Genomic DNA, 20,392 nt, shown 5'->3' with positions numbered 1-20,392 from the left:
TCTGTGCTGGAGTCAGAGATCCAAAGTATGAGAAAGGGTCAACCCAGTGCTGCTGGAGGGGGCTCCATGGAAAGCATGAGAAAGAATGCAGACCACCTCCAGGAGCAACAACAAGCCCTGGCCCACAGCCAGCAGGGAGTAGGGACCTCGGTCCTATGTGGATCTGAGGTCAGCCAACAACCTGAGTGTCCTTGGAAGTAAATTCTCTCCCACAGCCTCCAAATAAAAGCCCAGGGCAGCTGACACCTTGGTTTTGGCCTAGTGAGACCCTAAGGGGAGTACCCAGCCCAGTCTACTAGACTTCTGACCTACAGAACTGTGAGATTTAAAAAATGGGCATTGTTTTAAGCCAATAGATGTGTGGTAAATTGTGATGGCAGTTAGAAATAGAAAACTATATATGTCATCTCAGAAGGCACTTCACCATTACCTTCATTTTTGCAAATAGGGACAGTGAGGTCCAGAGAGCAGAAAGCAACAAATGGTTACACAGCAAGAGGCAGAGAGCCCAAGAGCCCAGATATCCTGGGCTGGCTCTGGTTCTCAGAGGGAGAGATGCAGGACTCCACGCCCCAAACCAAACTGTGGACCATGTGAACAGCTTTGTGAATAACCATGATCAACCACTTCTGACAGGATGATTCACAGACAGCCCACAGGTAGTCCCAGCCTGCCTCCATCTCTGTGGGAGGCGAGTCCACCCAGGCTGGATGTCATTTATACAAGACCCACCTGCTCCTCAGGCCAAAGAGACAGGGATGGGACAGGGCAGAGGTCGACTCAGAGACCAGGATTCTGAAAAGCCACAATCCAGAGAAGGCTAGTCCTCAGGGGAAAGCCTCCTAAATATATTTTTCCCACAGTGATTAGCTCTAAGTGGCCTATTCAAAGGACACTAACTCATGCCTGTCACCAGGGCACCATGGATTGGAAGCAACTTGAGAATGAAGCCCCTGTGAGCCGAGTAGTGGCCCATAACTGGGAGGCAGACCCAGCCTCAAAAAGACATTGTTACGTCTATCCCCTTCCCTGCTCCAACTGCAGGGGGAAGAGAGTCTCATATAATCCCAGGTGGTTTCAATGGAGGCTGGAAAAGGCAGTCAGGGCAGGGAGAGCCCAGGCTGGGAGACCCACCGACCCCCAACCTGCACTCAGCCTCTGCGTCTACCTGCTGCCCTTCAGAACCTCAAGCTTTCCGTCACTCCCTGAGCAGACAGTCTGGCCACCGTGCCCGTGTCCTGTCTTTGGACACTCCAGGCCCTTTCTGACTGTGTGCCTTTGCACATGCCATGCCTTCTTTGGAAAGCCCTTCCCACACTTCCTCACCTTGCAAACGCTTACTCTTCAAGCCCAGCTCAAATGCCCAATTTGAACCCTGCAAACTCCTCAGGGAAGCCTTTTCTTCAATGCACTTGGCTGCTCCTTCTGTGCTGCCAGAACATTGTTCATTTTCCCACTGCACTTATAATCGCATTCAGCCAGCTGTTTATGCATCTGCATCCCGCTCCCCCCCTCACCCTGAGACCACAATCAAAGCTGCACCTGTGACCCCCAGCTCCCAATCCTGCAGGGGCTGCACGTAGTAGATGACCAGTGGATGCTCCTTAAATTGATGAATATTCCTCTCCAGACGAGAGGCTCACAAATGGTTCCTAAGGTCAGAATAACATGTACTAGGGGCTTCCCTGGTGGCGCGGTGGTTAAGAATCCGCCTTCCAATGCAGGGGACACAGGGTCATGCCCTGGTTGGGAAAGATCCCACATGCCGCGGAGCAACTAAGCCCGTGCGCCAAAACTACTGAGCCTGTGCTCTAGAGCCCGTCAGCCACAACTACTGAGCCTGCGTGCCACAACTACTTAAGACCGCACGTCTACAGCCCGTGCTCCGCAACAAAAGAAGCCACCGCAATGAGAAGCCCACGCACCGCAACGAAGAGTAGCCCCCACTCGCCGCAACTAGAGAAAGCCCATGCGCAGCAACGAAGACCCAATGCAGCCAAAAATAAATAAATTAATTAATTAATTTTTAAAATTATATGTAGTAAAATCCCAGACTCAGGAGACTGAGAAAGTTGGTTACCTGATCCTCTCGTTGTACAATGGAGGGAATAGAGACCCGGATCACACAGGTGATGCCAAGACAGATGAGATGCAGAACAAATGAGAAAAGGAAGGATCCAGCGGCGAGGCCGGGGGGCGGGGTGGTGAGTTCCCAGGTGCGGGAAGGGAGGAGAGCAGTGAGCGCGCACAGGCCAGCCTTCCCGTGGGAAGTGAGGGCTTTGGCCCAGCACACTGTGACGTCACCACGGCCAGCTGGAGCATCCTCATTCAGAGCAGGGCCAGCAGGAGAAAGGGTAAGGGCTCTGGAGTTAGACGGACCTGCATGCAAACCCCAGCTTCTCCTCTTGATACCCATGTGGCCTTAGGCAAGTAAGGTTCCTGCTCTGAGTCACAGTTGTCTCATCTGTACAACGGGCAAGATGACCTTCCTCACAGGATCCTCCCCGACCCTCTCCCTCTATCAAGTTAATTCCTCATCAGAGTTCAGGACTCATAAGCCCCAGTCTCATTTTCTCAGAGGTCTTCTCCAGCCACAAATAGATCAGGGCACCTGTCAGAAGTTCTCAGAATTGCCTGCACTTCTTTGGAGCACTCAGAACAGTTGAATTTAAGTAATTAACTGCGCAGTCAGGCATTTCCTGTCTGAGTCCCCAAGCTGACTGTCAGCCGGCCTTGTCTCTCCTGCTGCCCCAGCACCCAGGGCACTGATGGGGCTCAGGAAGAATCTGCGGGAAGCCGGATCTGGGGGTGTCCCTCGGAGATAACAGTGTCCTGCAACCTCCAGAAGACATCCCTTTATTTAACATACTTATTGAGCATCATCTGGGTACCAAGCTCTATGCCAAGTGCCAGGGACACAGGGATGAGCTGCTGTGGTGATGCCCTGGAGGGGCCCACAGTCTAGTAAAGGAGACAGTTCCATAGTCAACACAGGTGGGCAGACTCTACAAAGAGGCACAGCAGAGAAAGTGACCAGCCCTGGGGAGGGGAGAGACGGAGGGCAGTGCTTACCTGCTGGGGTTTGGGGAACACCAAGAAGGCTTTCTGTTCCAGAATCTTATCCAAGCACGTAATACAGTGTCTGAAATTCCCTCATCAGAGTGTCATGCCCCTCCTGCACGCCCTCACCGTCCTCCTTTCCATCACTACCTTATGCATTTACGCGGGTGGCAGCTGATCCAGTGGAAGGAGGAATGGAGGACCCGAGCCCCCTCTCTGGGCCTCGGCTTCCCCCTCTGTAAAGCCAGGTGGTATCCCAGACCTCCCTCCCCAACACTGGGAACAGGGGAGGGTAAACGAAAGACCAGAAATTGGGGCAAAGGCTGCAACACACAAATGTCTCTTCAGCACGGTGCTGCTGGTCGGCCTTGGATGAGACCTCAGGACCTCCTGGGGTCTGAGACTGGGTTTGGAGAGGAAGGGGCTCCTTATCCCAGAGGCTGAGTAGCTGTCTAAATTCTGGTCTCTGCTAAGCCACTGACTCACTCCATGGCTCTTGACCTCTGGCCTCAGGCCGGCAAGGAAACTTGGGTTTGGACTAGGGACCTCCCTGGAAACCAGATGTAGTGTCTGCAAGGAGCTTCCCAGGAGGGGAGTGCGGGCCCAGAACAATCCCTAGCCTGTGACACCACCTCCTTCCTCCTGTCATCACCCAGAGCAGCTCCAAGTGCGCCCAGGACCTGACACTGCCTGTCCTGGGTCCGTGCCGGGACCAGCCTTGCTCAGCTCAATTCATCACGGAACACGCGGCCAGCTGCTTCGCAGCAGGTACCCCTGAGCCCTATGGCTGGGCTCTGCCACTTGCCAGCTACGTGACCTTGTACAATACTCTTCCAGCCTCCAGCTCCTTTTCTGCTCTTCCCTGGCATTTTCCAAACCCTCGGTCTTACAGGGACCTTCTCCTCCTGCCTCTCCTCAGATCCCTTCTTCATATTCAGTACAATCATAATAATAACCATAATTACATTCACTGAGAACCAACTTCATGCCAGGCCCTGCAACAAGCACTTGGTGTGGGTTACTCTTAACCATCAGATACCTGTCACTCCACTGTCCCCAGTTTTCAGTCGAGGACACTGGGAAAACATTCCAGGAAAATGGCTAACCGCAAGTCCCACAAAGAAAACAACTCTGCCTGACTACCTTCTGTCCTCTTTCAGGTCTTTGCTTAAATTTTGCTTTTAATTGGTGTCTTGCCTACTCTAGACAGAGGTTGTTGGAAGAATCGATGGAGCTAACAGGCATGGAAAAGCTTTGTAAACTGTAAAGCGCAGTGCACACGTATGTGGCTGCCACATGGAGGTTTCATGACTTTCTGAACCTCCAGCTTTCTGACCTACAAAAGGAATCCGCAGGACAGCCTCTCTGGCAGGGGCTCAGCCAGCCCCTCTGCACACACCCACAGTGAGGGCGAATCAGTCTCCTAACGTGGGCGCAACTCTTGCCAGGAGCAAGCACTGCTCAGTGGAGCTGGGACCCCTCCGTGTGCCCACCCTGTGGGTCCTAGCTCTGCGCTCTGCATTCTCAGACCCTGTCTGTTTGCCTCCTCTGCCACATGATGTCTGGGCACCTCAGTTTTCTTACCTGTAAAATGGGGCCAGTAATCAATGAGATAATGTGCATAAAGCAGTGGGGTGCACAGAGGTATGTGAAGTATTGGCAGACAGTGGAACCCACTGGGGGTTGCCTCCTTTCCCCACTCATGTCATTAATTTCATTTCCACTCTTGTAAACCAGATGGTGAGGGGGTTATTATAATCCAGGAGTTTATGATCCAACAGTTATTTACCCCTAAACTGCTTCTCAAACTGCTACACCTTCCCTTCAACAAAACAAAAGCCCTGCTTTTGAAAGGTGGGCAGAAACCACCATTTCTCCACCTCCCCTGCACAGGGGTCTGTAAACCACTGATCAAATTCTCAGTGAATATGACTTATAACTATGTATATTCAACAGATAGCACTTACTAAAAGAAGCCTGCCCAGAGTATCCGGGATGAGGTGCGGTTTTCAAACTGCATTGCTCAGAAACCCTAAGCCCTTTTTGGCAAGGATTCACAAATACCTGCTTGGAATTTCATGGGTACAGACACTGCTGGAGTATCAACAGCTAGAGTGCACTGAGGACTTCCAAGGACCAGACTCCAGCTGAAGTCTTTGCAAGTGTTAACTTACTCAAACCTTGAGACAATCACTTGAGGTTGGCAGTACCACCTTCCCTGCTTTTACAGATGAGGCTGCTAAAGCACAGAGAGGCTAAGTAATTTGCCCGAGGATACACAGCTAGTAGCTCGTCGATTAGGGATGTGAACCCAGCCATCTGCCCTAGAGAACACATTCTACACCCATGACACACCCACCACTTTGCACAAACAACACCCCTCGTTAGGCCATAAGAGCAGCACTGTAATCCATAATTCCCAATTTCCAAGATTTCTATTCATTACGACAATCTTGTTAAATTAACTTCCTACGAAGTATTAAAAATTTTGAACTTGTGAAAGAGAATTATAATACTAAAGCTTTGCCTTCTATGCTGGGGTTCCGAGTAAGATTTCATTCACAAAAGGATCCTGCTGCAACAGAAAGTTTGAAAACCACTGAGATGAAGTGTGTGAGGGAGCCCCCCAAGGGGCACCAAATAACCAACCTTCCCATCTGCTTCAATGCAGCTGGGCCCTGGGCTCCAAGAGGGGGCCTTTTGCCTTCCCCTGAGGCAGGCCATACCCCAAGGGCTACCACCCCCCAGGTACTGCCTCTTCAGCATTTCAGAGGGTTCGGATGCAGTGGGCAGGGGGTATGAAAAACATGTTTCTCCGTAACAGGAGGTGCCTTCTGGAACCAGGCTCAGAGCTGCTACTGAGTCTTCCCATAGTCTTCTGGGGCCTCTCCAGCCCCGGGGCCTGGACACCTTTTAGCAGCTGCTTCCTTGGGACTCAACCTGCCCAGCCAAAAATGACCCCCAGAGTTCAGATTTCCTGGCCTGTGTAAGTCATGATCAATTCCTGTATCCTTTCCACTGATGCTTAATTACTGACCATGATGAAGGCTCACGACCCCACAGGACAACCCTGCTGGACACCTCTTTAAGTGTAGGAAACTCTCATCCTAACAGTACAGCAGGCCTTAAGGTCTCTGAGCAGATTCTGCTTTTGTTTGGTTGGGTTTTTTGGGGGGGGAGGTGCGTATATGTGTGTATCTTGTCTTCTTTATTAGAATCATGCAAGCAAGCCTGAAATGTCAAGTTCTCAGATCGTGCCATGACCTAGAGAAACTTCTCTTGGGCCCTATTCAGGGCTCCAGATCAACCCCACGCACGTAGAGAATGGGTCTGTTTACATAGAGACCAGCCACATCATCCCCCAAAACAATCTCAACCCTAAGACATTCGTTTTACAGGAAAACAGCCAAAGACAGAGGCCTCTCCAAGAGAGGGAAACATTGCAACTCTCAGCTGCAAGCTCAGAAGTCCCTGCACACAGCTGAGTGGCTGCCTTCATATCTGGGAGGCCGGACAGTCTTGGGACATTGTCAAGGAGCCGGCTGAAACATCAATTCATCACTCAGAAATTATTATCAGTTTTTTGTCCTGTTCACCTGGAGTACTGTGAGCACGGATGATAAATTCCCCAATGGCCCTTCCTGAGCCCAGCTAGGCAATCTAAGGAAGTGTTAACCTTCTGTACAATATCATCCCTTTGACTACTAACGCGACAGTGTGCGCTACTCTCTATATATAGTTTTTACATCATCCCCTGGACATGTGGATCTAAGCAAGGGGACAGTCATTATACTGTCCATTCCAAATGCCTACACTAAGGACATTTCCGTTCTAAAGATTCATACCCCATTGTGTGTCCTCACCTTTGACATCTGGAGGGGGGTCGATTCCAGTTGGGAAGTTCTCAAAGGGGGTGAATCAGAAAAAGGGAAGAATTTATACCTAAGATACCTTCCTTCCCGTCCTGGCTCCATCACTTACTGGCTTACAAGTCATGTTACCACTCTGAACCTCAGTTTCCTCTTCTATTAAAAAAAGTGAAATTGGATAACTACTCCCAAAGGGACATCTAACAAATTAAATGTAGTGATGCACACAAAGTGAGAGGGAACCTCACAGCATAGTTGAAAGCACAGTTGCTGGAAACTGCCTGGGTTAAAATGCTGGCTTTGCTGCTGACCAGCTGTATGACCTTGGGCCCCTTAGTGAACTTCTTTGTACCTTAGTTTCCTCATCTGCTGAGTGTAGATTTTTGTTTAAAAAGTACCTATGTGGCAAGTGGGTGTTCCGGATTAACTGAGTTAACACATGTAAAGAGTCTGAGACAGTGTCTGGCATCTAGTGAACACACAGCAGAGCCTCATCAGCCGTGGTGCACACAGCTCCCAGCAGCAAAGGCCAAGGCTGGTGGTATTATTTTTTAATACCTGAGAAAGCCCTTGTGCGAGTATTATCTCTGACTCCTCAGGTCAGCTCAGTGATGAAGGGACCATCATACCTCTGGAACCGGTGAGAAGACTGAGGCTCAGATGGGACAGGGGCAGAGCCGGACTCGACCTCATTCTCTTCCAGCCCTACTGCTGCCTCTCTGGTCCTGTCAGCTGTGTTGCCTACACACCGTCAGGCACCCTGGCACCCCCACGCTGGGGAGATGCAGGCAGCCAGAGCCCTGGGTCACTGTGCTCTGAGTGACTGTGCAGCCGCCGTGACTGGGGGCCATCACATTACAGAGGCTGCAGAGCGAGGCCTGTCATCATGCCTCGATCCCTTGATATTTAGACACCTTACTGGTGGGGCTTCTCTTCCCCCATTCGACCCCTCACGGCTGACAGTAACTGTGCTAGAGAACTAGCTGATGACACTCCCTTACGCTAAAACCTTCAATAGCTCCCTATGGCTCACAGATCAAATCAGTTTATGCAGGGAGCACAGGTCCAAATGTAGCACATTCGTTTTCAGGAATCTTCCCAGCCTTATCACCTCTCGGCCTCCCTCTGCTGGGCGCGTGTCTTCTCGGCTCCCTGGACCACCACCATTTTCTGCAAAGAGCACTCAGGTGTGGACTCAGAACCACTGGCTCCAAGCCAGTCCAGAGCAATCACAGGTGGGAGAGAGACAAGACCCAGATGCTCAAAAATCACATAGCCAGGGGTAGAGCTGGGGCCCAAATTCAAACCTCCTTATACTCCCAGAACCATTCTCAATAGCAAATATTCTTTGCTGCATTTTCAAATTATTTGCTGATGACTGTAAACATACAAGTCTTAAAGGGTTCAGATAACTCCAACATTTTGGATCCTAACACTTCCTTCCAATGGCGTCTTATTAAAGTAAAATCCAAATCTTTTACAAAGGCCCCTGCCCACCCATCCCTGGTCACTCTCCCCACTGCGTTCTGCTCTCCAGCCACGCTGGACTCCTGGCCTCTCCACAAACCCCCAAGGGCCTCCAGCCTGAGGGCCTTTGTCCCTGCTGTTCCTCTGCCTGGAACACCCTTCCCCCTGATGAGGCCTGATCACCATTCAGGTTTCACTCCATGTCACCTCCTCAGAGAAGCCCTCCCTGACCACCCTATCTAAACCGTACCTTCCACCAGTCACTTTCTATCACTCTGCTCTTTTTTCTTCTTTTTCACAAAAGAATAACCTCACTTGATGTGAATTCAGTGAAGAAATGCACAAACTACAGAGATGACTTTTGCTCTCTGGCTGCATCCTCTGCATGGTACGCTTATCCCCAGTCCACGGGCCGGAAGACTGAGGCCCCGGATGTCAGCACCATCTACACTCAGGCTGGAACAAAGACTCCACGCCTCCTCTGGGGCTCAGCTGGTCAAGGAGACCAGCTGCTGACATTTCACCAAAGAACCCATGCAATAAGGCTGTCTGCTATTAGTGAGAATTATTCTCACACCTCCCACAGAGGGAAACCCTGACTTTATGAAGGTAAAACCACATTGTGATTAACACTTAATCAGGATGTCATCTGCATTATAGCTCTGTGAGGAGAAAAAAAATAGCTGGGGCTTTAATCTCACGCTAATAAATGTTCCAATCAGTGTGTTCCTGACACAATTTTCTTATTAGGGTCCTTCCATGTAAATTTTATTGCGTTTAATTAAAAATTATTGCTAAAAGAAACAGCTGCAGATGGCCTTATTTTAAGTCAGAAAATTAAAAACTGAATATTCTCATCAGTCAACTTCAACAAGAAGCACAGCCGCACGCAATAGGAATGTGATGGTTTTGAGATTATAATAATTTTTATGGCATTTCCAGGTCCTTTCAATGAAACTTAATGAAAGCTCTGCATGAGTTCATTTGTCAAAAACGTAATAATAACAGGAAAGCTCCCGGCTTGCAGACCAATAGAAAGATACCAAGGAACACCACTGCTGGGCTGTGCCCAAAGCCCAGCGACGCAGCTCTCAGCACCAATGCAATCAGCCAGCAGGAGGCCTGGTTGCAACTCTGCCATATACCCACTCAGGGATGTGTAGCTAAGGCCGTAAATCACCTTTGTTTTACAAGGATGCATATTTTTGTTGCTGCAGCACTGTCTACGGTTGTAAAAAAATAAGTCAGCTTTTGCTGTCTCAGGGAATCACTTCACCGAAACATCTACTGCATTCTAAAGATGCTGGGGGCCAGGGAGGTAAGAAGGAGGGGCCCTCATGCTCGAGTCTGTGCTGGATTTCAGAATTTTAATTGCAGCCGCTGTCCTTGGTCTGGATTGTCCGTACCATTACCTCCCCCACCTTTGTTACTCGGCTTGTATCCTTTAACTTTTATTTTAGGGACTAAATTCTTATTATTTCTTGCTGTGTCTTTGACTGGAAACCAGCGCCAGCCTTTCATCTATTTGGGACCAGACAGACGGTAAAAGATAAACAACAGATTAAGAAGAGAAAGGCAAAGGCAGATACAGCTAGCCCTGGAGTGAACTGACACTGGAGGACTGGGCTGCTGTGAGCATTCTAGAGACGGAACACCACACGTCCCACTCCCTGCCACAGCCCCACGGGGTCTTCGTTTCCTCTGCAGGGGCCGGCGCAATGGCCTCCTGGCTAATGTCCCTGCTTCCCGTTGCTTCATCCCCTCCACTCTCTATCCTGCCAACAAGGCGTCCAGTGCAATGCAGCATCCCCACCACGGCCCTGCCCTGCTGAAAACCAGCCAGGGTCTCCCCGCTGCCCTGGGATATCGGACAGGCTCATGGAGCCGAAATGTGAGGCACTTCCCGGCTGGGCCCCAGGCTGCCTTCCCAAGTTCACCTCGCAGGCGTGGACACTGAGCTCCACCTCAACACTTCATGGTCTTTTCTTACCCCCGACTCCTGCCCAGGCTTGTGCTCCTCCCCGACTGTGTGTCTCCATCATGAACACCTCGCTGTGCCTCTGGCAATACCGCGGATAGCCCAGACAGTGAGGGCTCCCCGCTGCCCCTCCTCAGAGCTGTCTGGATGGACCTCTAACAGGACCTTTATTACGCTAGGTTCTAAGGACCTTGGTCTGCCTTTCTCCCCAGCCAGACGGAAACACCCTGAGGGCAGGAACCGTCACCCTCCAGTGCTAAGAACAGCAGCCGATGTTTAGTGGTTGGCCGGTGAGGGAATCGGCTGAGCCAGTGCAACCTTCTACCACCAACTGGGGACGAGAAAAAGATGGTGCAAGTTTAGTACTTGAGGCTTTCAACCCAGTCTCCCCGATGCAGTCTCCGTGTCTGCAGATGATGGGAACTGTTTTCCAGAATAAAGATATCGAAGGACATGCTGAACTAAGGTTAGGTTATTTTCACTGCAGCTTCACCTGCTAAAAACCACAGTCCTGCGTGTGTCTGTCTGTGCTCATACCTTCTTCTACCTCCATATGTGGAAAACCTACTTTTCCTTCAGTGCCTGTTCAAATGTCCCCTTTTCCACAAAGCTATCCCACCCTCGTCTAGACTCCTACTCTTTGGGTTCTGAGCATCTCCCATCTTGCATTTCAGGGACTTGGGTCTAAGTCCTCTTCCAACCACCCAACTGTACCTGCGCTGAGGCCGGTGACGGTACTGGGCTCCCCTCTCCACCTCCTCCCACACATCACTTAGCACAGTTCCTATTCAGAACTGCTCATTTCTCGAATGGTCGTCATGGGCAAGCCAAAATATTCAATCCCCTGGATGCACCCACTGCGGGTCCTCATCTCGCGCTGTACCACGTGGCCAATCCACAAACTCCACAAAGCATGTAATTCGAGCTGCATTCCAACAGGGAACAGCTCTGGAGGAGAGCCTGAAATGCTGGGCCTCGGCCCATCCACAGCTCTCTCTGGAAGGCACTGCTGCTCGGGGCTGAATCGTCTGAAGCTCCCCTTATGAGCAGTACAGACAGCTGCTCTAACCCAGAGCTCCTCCTGGCTGCTCCTCGGGCACAAGGGGCCACAGGAGGTCCAGGGTCCCCCCGAGGCCCTGAGGGAGGGAAAGACATCTGAGCACTGCATTAGCCAGTCCCAGGAGAGGCTGTCAGTCTTCTTGATGAGTTGCCAAGAGAGAAGTAAACCCACCAGCCTCGAGAAAAGAGAGTGTTCTTCTGCTTCTCCTCTGGACCAACAAGCAAGGCTACCCCAGCCTAACTCCCGCAAGCAAAGACACTTCACAGCGGTTGGATGGAGACCACCAGCTAACGTGGCATTTTTCAACCAAAGAAAATAGGACGTGGAAAGAGCACTGGGTCGAGAGGCAGAAAGACTGGGGTTTGAACCTTGGTTTGGCTACTTACTACCTGTGTGACAGAGGATGGTTTATACCACTTCCCTGGGCCTCAGTTTTCTCATCTGGAAAAATAGGAACTGGAAATTCCTAAGGTGCCTAACTAATCGTGAGTTACAAGTGAAATAATAGCTACGGTCAGAGTCACAGAGTAGGCACCTCTGCTAGCGAGATTACGGAATCACAAAGCCCTGGTCCTGGGTCCAAATCAGGGCTGCTTAGGCTGTTGCCTGCAGCCCCAACTCCATCTCACGCAGAAGGCAGAGGCAGCGCTGACACCACACGCCACCACCGAAGCTCACGAGTTCACGCCTGGTCCTGGTTTACGGATGGGAGGTCCTGAACATTGAGTCAAACACACGCAGCACAGTCGTATGAGAGAGAGACAGAGAGATCCTCCCTCAGTGAAAGGGACCCGATTCCCCACGGGCATCCACTGCTGTGTGACCTTGATCATGTCACTCGGTAACAGCTAGTGCCTAGTGAACACTCCACTCTGTGCTGCATTAATTCATTTCGTCTTAATGGCATTGTGAGGCCAGTACTACTATCATCGCCTTTCACAGGTAAAGAAACTGCGGCACAGAGAGGTAAGTCGCAGTAAGTGGTGGAGGGCAGACTGAAAGCCACGCAGCCTGGCAGGAGCCTGCACGCTTAGCCACCGTGCTCTCACAGGCTCTCCCTGGGCTGCCGTGTCCCCATCTGTAAACATAAAAGGCCACCAGAAATGCATCAGCAACAATATGCATCAAGAGTTGGAGAGGGAGCTGGAAAGGGATGAGAAAAAGCCAGCGCAGCAGTACGTTAATGTAAAATCTAGGAGGTGGGCGTATGGACATTCACTGTTAAACTCTTTCTACTTTCCCGTAAGTCCGAAAGTTTTCATGGTGAAATGGGGAAAAGGGGCCTCAGGGACCTGTGTTGAGGTACAACACTGAGCGATTAAAGGAGACTCATCATCACGCAAAAAGCAAACTTACAATTATGGGGATTTAAATGAGACGCTCAGGACAAACCAGTGTGTGGTGTTTTGCATCAAATGGATATTGAATAAGCGTACACAAAGCACCCCAAACTGTGTTTCAGAGTATCCTTAATAAATGATCGTTCTTTCCCCCAGTGAAGCTCAAAATCACCAACTCACCGACATGCATTTATTAAGCTCCTGGTGCAAAACCAACATACTGAGGTCCTGCTGGATATTCCGAAGTAAAGACCGGGTTCCCCAACCAAGAGTCCTGACTGAGGACATAGAACACCCTATTTGAAAAGGATGAGTGTTGGACTGAAAACGTTTTTTGTGCGTATGAGAGTCAATTCAGGAAAAAAAAGAATGCTTCGGGGATACTCTTTAAACCGAAGGATAACGAAACCTCTTTTACATATGGGGGTGGGGGAGTGAGGACTACACATAGGTAACAATGTATACACTTTTATTTTATGAGATAGAAAACGGTTAATAAGAATATTGTTGTAGCTTCGAAAATGCTATTATCTGTGTATACAAATCTCAAAGGAAGTAACTGTGTAGAAGAAACTTTATAATCATCCATCAGACCCGGAGCTGCTGCTCAGATTTAGGGATCTCTAAGGGCTCTCGGAATTCTATTACATACTCAAAACATTTCTTGAAGGGAGGCACTGTCAGTGGAAAAAGGACTTGGATTTAAATAACATTGAATCACACCACGAGAGAGTTATTCCCTTCTCAATCCGCCTGAATCCTTCTGATTATGCCAAGCAGAAAGTCTCCGTGTGGTGCCAGGATGCCTTTAACACCTCTCCCTGTTTAACAAAGGGACTAACCTCCCGCTCACAGCCTTGGCAACTAATAACCTCAAGCTAGACTTTAACCGTGCTATTTTAATTTCTCTTTGTATCCTACTTTTACAATTGCCTTCTTCTATTTATGACACCTAATACTGCTTTTCCATTTCCCAACAGTGGCATAAAATTTCCTTTTAAAATATTTTTAAAGTAAAAAACATGGACTGATTTAAAGAAAAGCAGTGAGTGACAGCACAGGTGGTTGAGAAGTACAGATGGGCTCCAATCCTACCGTTTTACAGAGGAGCGACCCAGGCCCAGCCTCCTCCAGGATCCCACAGCAAGTCAGTGACGGGGTGGGCTCTGAACCCGCACGTCCTGCAGCACTGTCCTGCGCTCTTTCAGGACTGTCAGTATTTATTTTGGCTTCTGCCTCTGATCTTCACACTGAAGCAAGGTCTGGGGCAGGACAGGCAGCGGAAGGAGGAAGGAACTGTCTCCCACCCTCTCGTCCTGTCCTGTCCAACCCCAAGCACCCCTGGGCACGTGTCTCAGGTCAGCGGCACCCCTCCGCTCGGTTCTCAAAGCCCTTATTCAGGCGAAGAAACAGTGGCTCCTCACCCCGTGGCAGTTCCCCCTGCCTCTCAATTTTGTGTATCTGAAGCTGTCCTTGCCCAGACGTGTTCCCGCCCAGGGTGGGGATGTCTCTCTCCCTCTGCTTCCATCTGTTTCATGCAGGGAAGCGGAAGAAAGCTTTGCTCACTGATTGATGTCCAAGAGGATGTGGTTCCTGCACGGGAGATTCATCCCAGTCAGTCTGGCCTTCAGGGAAAGAAATTCAGAGAGGGGCAACAGTGCTTTTGAAATTCAGAGTCTGACGGTTGAGTCAGACCCTAGGCCAAGGCCCTAGGCTGTAGCACCAAATGTGAGATAATACAGGGAAAGCACCTAGCACGGTGCCTGGCACAGTAAGCAGTCAGGATACGGTAAGTATTAGCAGTTTCTTGGGTATTTTATTCCCTTAATGTCATTATAGTTTGGATGAAGGGAGCTTTTTTGTTTTTTGGACTAAGTACAGATCAAGGCAACAAGGCCTTTGCATATGGCCAAGTAGCCTGTGCACTGCACAACCCCAGGGGCAGCATATTAGACTAAAAGGTGAGTGGGACCCTGGGGTTGTGCAGTGGGCAGCCTGAACAACCAGACCTGGCATCCTTCGGCATAATGCACTACAAATTCCTGAACCAAGAGTCAGGAAATCTGAGTCCTGACACTGATTTCTCCACTAAATTGCCTAAGAGATTTTAGGCAAGTCTCTTTCCCTCTCTGTGCCTCAGTTTCCTTCTCTGTAACAGGACCAAATGTTGGCTGAAGTTCCCTTCCAGCTATGAAATTCTGTGATTCAACAAAAGCAGGTTTCAATTTCTGAAGGACAGTCATACAAAAGAGGAAATGAGCTCAGCTGCCTGGCTTGAGGGGAAAGAGCCAGCATGAGTGGTGTAGGGATATTAGAGAGAGGAGAGCTTCTGCCTCAGTGGGATAGGGACATGAGGGAGAGATAGCTTTTGCCTCAGGCAGAAAGAAAAACTTAATCAGAGTACCTAGCAACAGACGAGGCACCTCTGGGAGGTGGTGAGTTCCCTGTGGCTTGAGGAATTCAAGCACAGACCCAGTTAAGAGAGGGACCTATCAGACATGGGAGGTTTGACCGTACACTCTTTGAGGTCCTTCCCAGCATGGAGATTTCATGGTTTCAAAGCCTGGTTCTATTTTCATTAGTGCTGGAGGCATTCAGCTAGGGTTGGGTCTTGTCAAACCCCGCTGATAACTATTAACGCAATGAACTTGTCTGCTCTCCCGCTCCCACCCTCTTAAAGCTCGCACACATCCACATTCTCCAAATTAAACTCGATCCCTCCGGTGGCACTGATGTCTACCTTTGCTCTGGCAAACAAACCTAGGAAGAACCAAGTCATAGCCTTACCCAGACTTGGGGCAGGGAGAAGATGGAAACAGTGTGGGGAACCACGCGAAAAATTCAGGAGAATAAACCACACAAACACTTCTAGTGTCTACACTCCAGAGAGAGCTAATGCTAATTGCAAATCATTCTTATCTATTCATTACTGCAGGTCCCCTGGGAATTCCGAGCAGCAACAGCTGTGCCGAGCTGCGACGAGTTACTGCACACGAGGCGAAAGAATCAGGGTTTCCTTTAAAATCACCACCATTCTGACTTTCCATTAATTCAGATCAGGTGCCCCCAAGCGTGTAAATGGTTGAGGCTGAATCGCAGTGCCTTTAAGTTGCATCCATGGTGCATAAAAAACAGCAAGATTTGGCAATTATCCACCTGGGATGGTCAACAGGACATTCAGTCAGTCTCGGGAAGGTGGGGTCAGAAAACCGCCACTGTTGTCAATAATTGCAGTGTTTCACGCTCACTTCCAAGGTGACTGAGTCCAAAAAAAAAAAAAAAAATCAGCTTGGACCTACCTCTTAAAGACCTCTATTCAGAAATTTAGCTCAGGGCACCCTTAGCTCTTTAAACAATTTAAATAAATTGTCTTTTCTAGTTCCTTTGAACAGAGTATATACTGACACAATAAAAAGGTCTCAATCTCAATTTAGGGTATTTTCCTGATGGTGAAAGATGTTTAGTTTGACAAGATTCCAGAACCTTCTCTTTTGGTGACTTTCCCAGAAGGGACTAGTAAAGCCATCTACCTAGGAGATAAGAAATGTACCCCATATAACAGAAATACATACACTCACATGGGCACTATATTTGGCATCTTAGCCAAATACTTTCAGACAGACTAGGTACTCTCATCTTTTCAAACACTCTGCCTAGAGGTAGCACAAATCCATTTCCCAGATGAAGTAACTGAAGCCACTCACCCCAAGTCACAAAGCTAGAGAGAAACAGAGCCTGGGGCTAAAAAGCAAGTCCGTTCTGTCCCCTACGCCTAAGCTTGCCTCTCGGATAGTTATACCTGCCGAAGAGCAAAGGAAAGGTCATTTCACGGTACCTTTCTGCCTCCTGGTCTGCACTCTGCTGTTTGCTCTCGAAGGCGTTGAAGCTGCTCATGTCCACGTAGCCGTCATTCTCGTTTGCTGTGCACAGGGCTCTGCTCTGATCTTCAAACAGCTTCGTAAACGTCCCGGCCCTTGGGGGCCTCCGAGGTGGAATCTGGATATTTTCATAGTCCGAGTTCATGGCCGGGATGTTCTCATAGTCCGAAGTGTCAGCGTTGGGGAACGAGATGGAGCGCGGCTTGGTCAGGGGCAGGGGCAGAAAAGGAGGCCGGGAGCGGTCCTCGAAGGACTCCACCCTGGACACCGTCCTGCTGAAGGGGACGCCCTTCCTCTTGCCGTCCCTGTAGAAGATGAGGGAGGAGGGCGAGTCGCAAGCCCGGAGCTTGCCGGTCCTCGCTCTGAGCTGCGGGGAGTTGCTGAGGCTCCTCCGGTCCATCTCCAGGAGCCGGGCCGGCCCATGGTAGCTGGACTCCGAGGAGGACCTGGACGAAGACACGTTGACGTCTACGTGCACCTTGCTCTCTGTCTTCTTCTTAAACGTCAGCGCCAGGAACCGCTTAAAGGACGGCTTCTTCTTCTTGGTGTGCTTGTCCGGGGGCTCACTCTCCACCAGGAGCGAGGGGGAGCTCTTTGTGATGGGCTTTTTGGTGATGCAGGCCAGGTCAAAAGGGGGCGGGATGTCAACCACAGAAGACGGGGTGGAGGTGCCGCTGGATGGGAGGTGGCCCCTCTGAGAGAAGCTGCCAGAGGAGCCAATCACGCAGGGCAGAGAGAGGTTGTCGTCCTTCCTCTTGATCCCGTGGCCGTCGAGGCCACACGCCTCGGGCTCCCGGCACAGGGACATGGGGATCTCTCGGCCTTCCACGGAGAACGATCGCGGGTACAGAGTGAAGGCTCTGGGCTTTGCTGGCAAGGCCCTGCCGACATCCAGCGGCTTCCCCTCCAACGACAGGACCGCCTTCCTCGCCTCCTTGGTGGCACCCCCAATGCCAATGGCTGATGAGCCAGCTTCCGGTCCCGTTTCTTCCGGGACAGTTTCTGGGACGTAGCCAGCCATCTTCCCGGAGTGGGGCCTGGCCCTCGTGGTGACATTCTTCCTGTCAATGGGGACCAGGCCGCCCTCCGCATCAGAGCTCCCCTCTTCCTTCAATCCACAGCCATTCGCGGTGCCCAAGGCAGCCTGTGCCTCAGGCTTCTCCCCCTCCCCAAGGTCCACCCCGCACGCCAGGCCAACTCCCATCTCATAGGGGTTGGCGAGCGCATCGTCCACGGCACCCTCCTCCTCTGGCATGACCACCACATCAGGGACAGAGGGTCCCTCCCCGGCGCCACCCTGCAGGGAGCCACGCCGGCCGCATCCAGGCCCAGCCGCGGGGTCCTGCTGCGTGCGCTCCCCTGACCGCGGCTCCTGCTCGGACTCTAAGCTTTGTGCTGACTCGGAATAAGGAGAGCAGCTCTCACTACAGAAGGAGGTGCTCTCGCTTGGGAAGAACTCGTAGGGACGTCCTGAGAGTGGAGCCACAAAGTCGTCCACACAGTCCCTCTCGAAAGGAATGATCTGGCAGCTCTCCTCAGCTCCTTCATCCTGCACAGGGTCCTCACCTTCTTGAGGGTCCCATCCCGCCTCCTGGGTGCCCACTGCTGTTGCTTCTCGGTCAGGTTTCTCTTTCTGATCAGCTGGCTCATCCTGACCATCCTGGCCACCACCTCCTGGGGCATCTTCACACGCCTCCTGGGAGATGTCAGGGCTGTCTGTGGCCGCCTCCGCCTCCGGGACACCGGGGGCCAACCCCTCATTCTCTGGGGGCTCCTCGCCGCCATCGGCAGCGTCCCGCTCAGGGGGCCCGTCAGAGCCCACACACTCGTCTGATGCCCCCAGTTCTGTGTTGGTGTGGCCTTCCTCACCATCCTCCTCTGACTCCCCGGGTGTCACAGGCGGCCCGGGCTCCTCACCACGAGCTGCTGGGTCCTCTGCATCGAGGTGAGTTAGAATGATATCGCTTGGAAGGACCACCTCTCCATCCCCAGCACCCCCGTCCTCCAGGCTGTACACGCTGTTCTCTTCCACCTGCTTCTCCTCGTCCTCACTTGTGAGCTTCTGCTCCTCCGCCCCCGGGGCACAGGCACAGTCCTCCACCTCCATGTTCTCAGGAGTGGGGGTGACGCCTCCATCGTCCTCTCCACCCAGCACCGCTTCAGCCGGGGCTGCCCAGTCCTCTGCAGCTGCTGCCCCTTCCTGCTCACACTCCTTGCCTCTCTCTTGGCACTCCTCCCCACCGCTGGCCTCCGGAGGCACCGTGACTGCATTCTCCACGGAGCCCCCATCCCTGGGTCCGTCCTCTGCTGCCGGAGCCCCGGGGGCCACGATGTAATCCTCGTGTGCCTCGGGCTCGGAGCATTCCGGGGTGGACCGGTGCTCGTCGTAGAGCCCCCTGTCTACGCAGGGCAGCTTCCCATTGCTGCATTTGTTCAAGCTGTTGATCATGTAGATGCTGGCCCTCCACTCACTGGGGGTAGCCAGCCTGGGCTTCGGGGCGATGGGGGGTTTCGGCCCCCTGGACATGGAGTTGGGACTGTGAAGACACTCGGGCCGGGGTGACGAGGGGAATTTGGGTGCCGTCACTGGCGTGAGGGGACTGGCAGCCTTCGGCTTGGGAGCAACTGGTGGTTTGGGTGAATCTAAAGGATGAGAATAAGAAAAGGAGAGAGAGAAGGTACAGTTACCATTATTTCCTTCCACTCAGAGTCTCCTACTTACCATTCACAAGAGAACACCGCAGATGGTTTCCCAACCCACATGAACCCAATCTACCATGTTCTGTCAGGTTTACACCCTCCACCAACATCTTTAAAATCCCTCGACCTTCCAATAAAGATTCATTCTGTAAACAAGGTGAAGAGATCTTTCTTCTATGCACAGGCCAGCTAACAGAACCCAACTGAATGACACCCTGTGCTCCTCAAATAAAGGTGTCCAGGTCGTTGCACTCATCCACTCAACAACGACGCAGTAAATGCTTTCGATGTGCACCGGCCCATGAGACACTGCTGGTCCCAACAGTCAGATCCCTGCTGCCCTCGTGGAGCCCACAGTCATTCCACCATTCATTCATTCTTCTACCTATATACGCAGCACGGTAGATGGCAGAGGCTTCTAGGACCAAGAAGAGAAGAACACCTCTGCTGAAGACTCACAATGGAGTTAGGGAGACAAGACTAACAGAACAATTGGAGGACTGAGCCACAGGCCCTTGGAACATGATGACTGAATATCTCCCTCCCTCCAGAATGATACACCACAGGCTTGGGATGGTGGCATATGATTCTTCTGAGGGTCACCTCTGAATTCTACATGCTTCAAGCCTGGTTTCCAGCTAACTGCCCTGCCTCCAAATTTCACAGGAGAAATTATATGGTACTTTCCAACATGGGATATTTGCAAAAGGCCTTATCCCCTGTGGATGCTGAGGATCTATCAGCCACGGCAGAGTAAAAGATGTCGCACAACATGCACATGTGACAGGAGTTAGGGAAGCAAGAGTCGCCACGGCTAGGGAAGACCCCTCGGAGAAGGTGAAATTTCAGCTCACTTTTGCAGGACTGGAGGGACCTGGCCAAGCGGAAGGAGCGAGGGAGGAGTCGCCCACTTCCAAGTTCAGCATCTCTCCTGCCACAGCCAGCCCATGCCTTCACACCTCCTGCCGTGCCTCCGAGCCCCTGTCCACACTGCAGGCAGGGTGAGGAATGCAGATTTTCATGAAATGCAACTCCATCCT

The 20,392-nt window shown here is 51.3% G+C and overlaps 1 protein-coding gene across 2 annotated transcripts in view; it reads right to left on the bottom strand.

The window, feature by feature from the left end:
- FGD5 (FYVE, RhoGEF and PH domain containing 5) overlaps window positions 1-19,179 on the bottom strand; it is a 106,149-nt gene extending 86,970 nt beyond the window's left edge. For both annotated transcript variants that reach the window (XM_065885439.1, XM_065885440.1), the window contains exon 1: window positions 16,610-19,179. In XM_065885439.1, the coding sequence (XP_065741511.1) occupies window positions 16,610-19,179 (2,570 nt within the window). The remainder of the gene's footprint in view (window positions 1-16,609) is intronic.
- Window positions 19,180-20,392: the final 1,213 nt, after the last annotated feature.

This window comes from Phocoena phocoena, chromosome 10 (genome assembly GCF_963924675.1).
Source record: "Phocoena phocoena chromosome 10, mPhoPho1.1, whole genome shotgun sequence".
Taxonomy (NCBI): Eukaryota; Metazoa; Chordata; class Mammalia; order Artiodactyla; family Phocoenidae; genus Phocoena; species Phocoena phocoena.
Note: the sequence above shows the minus strand (reverse complement) of the source record. Positions and strands in the feature narration are given on the sequence as shown.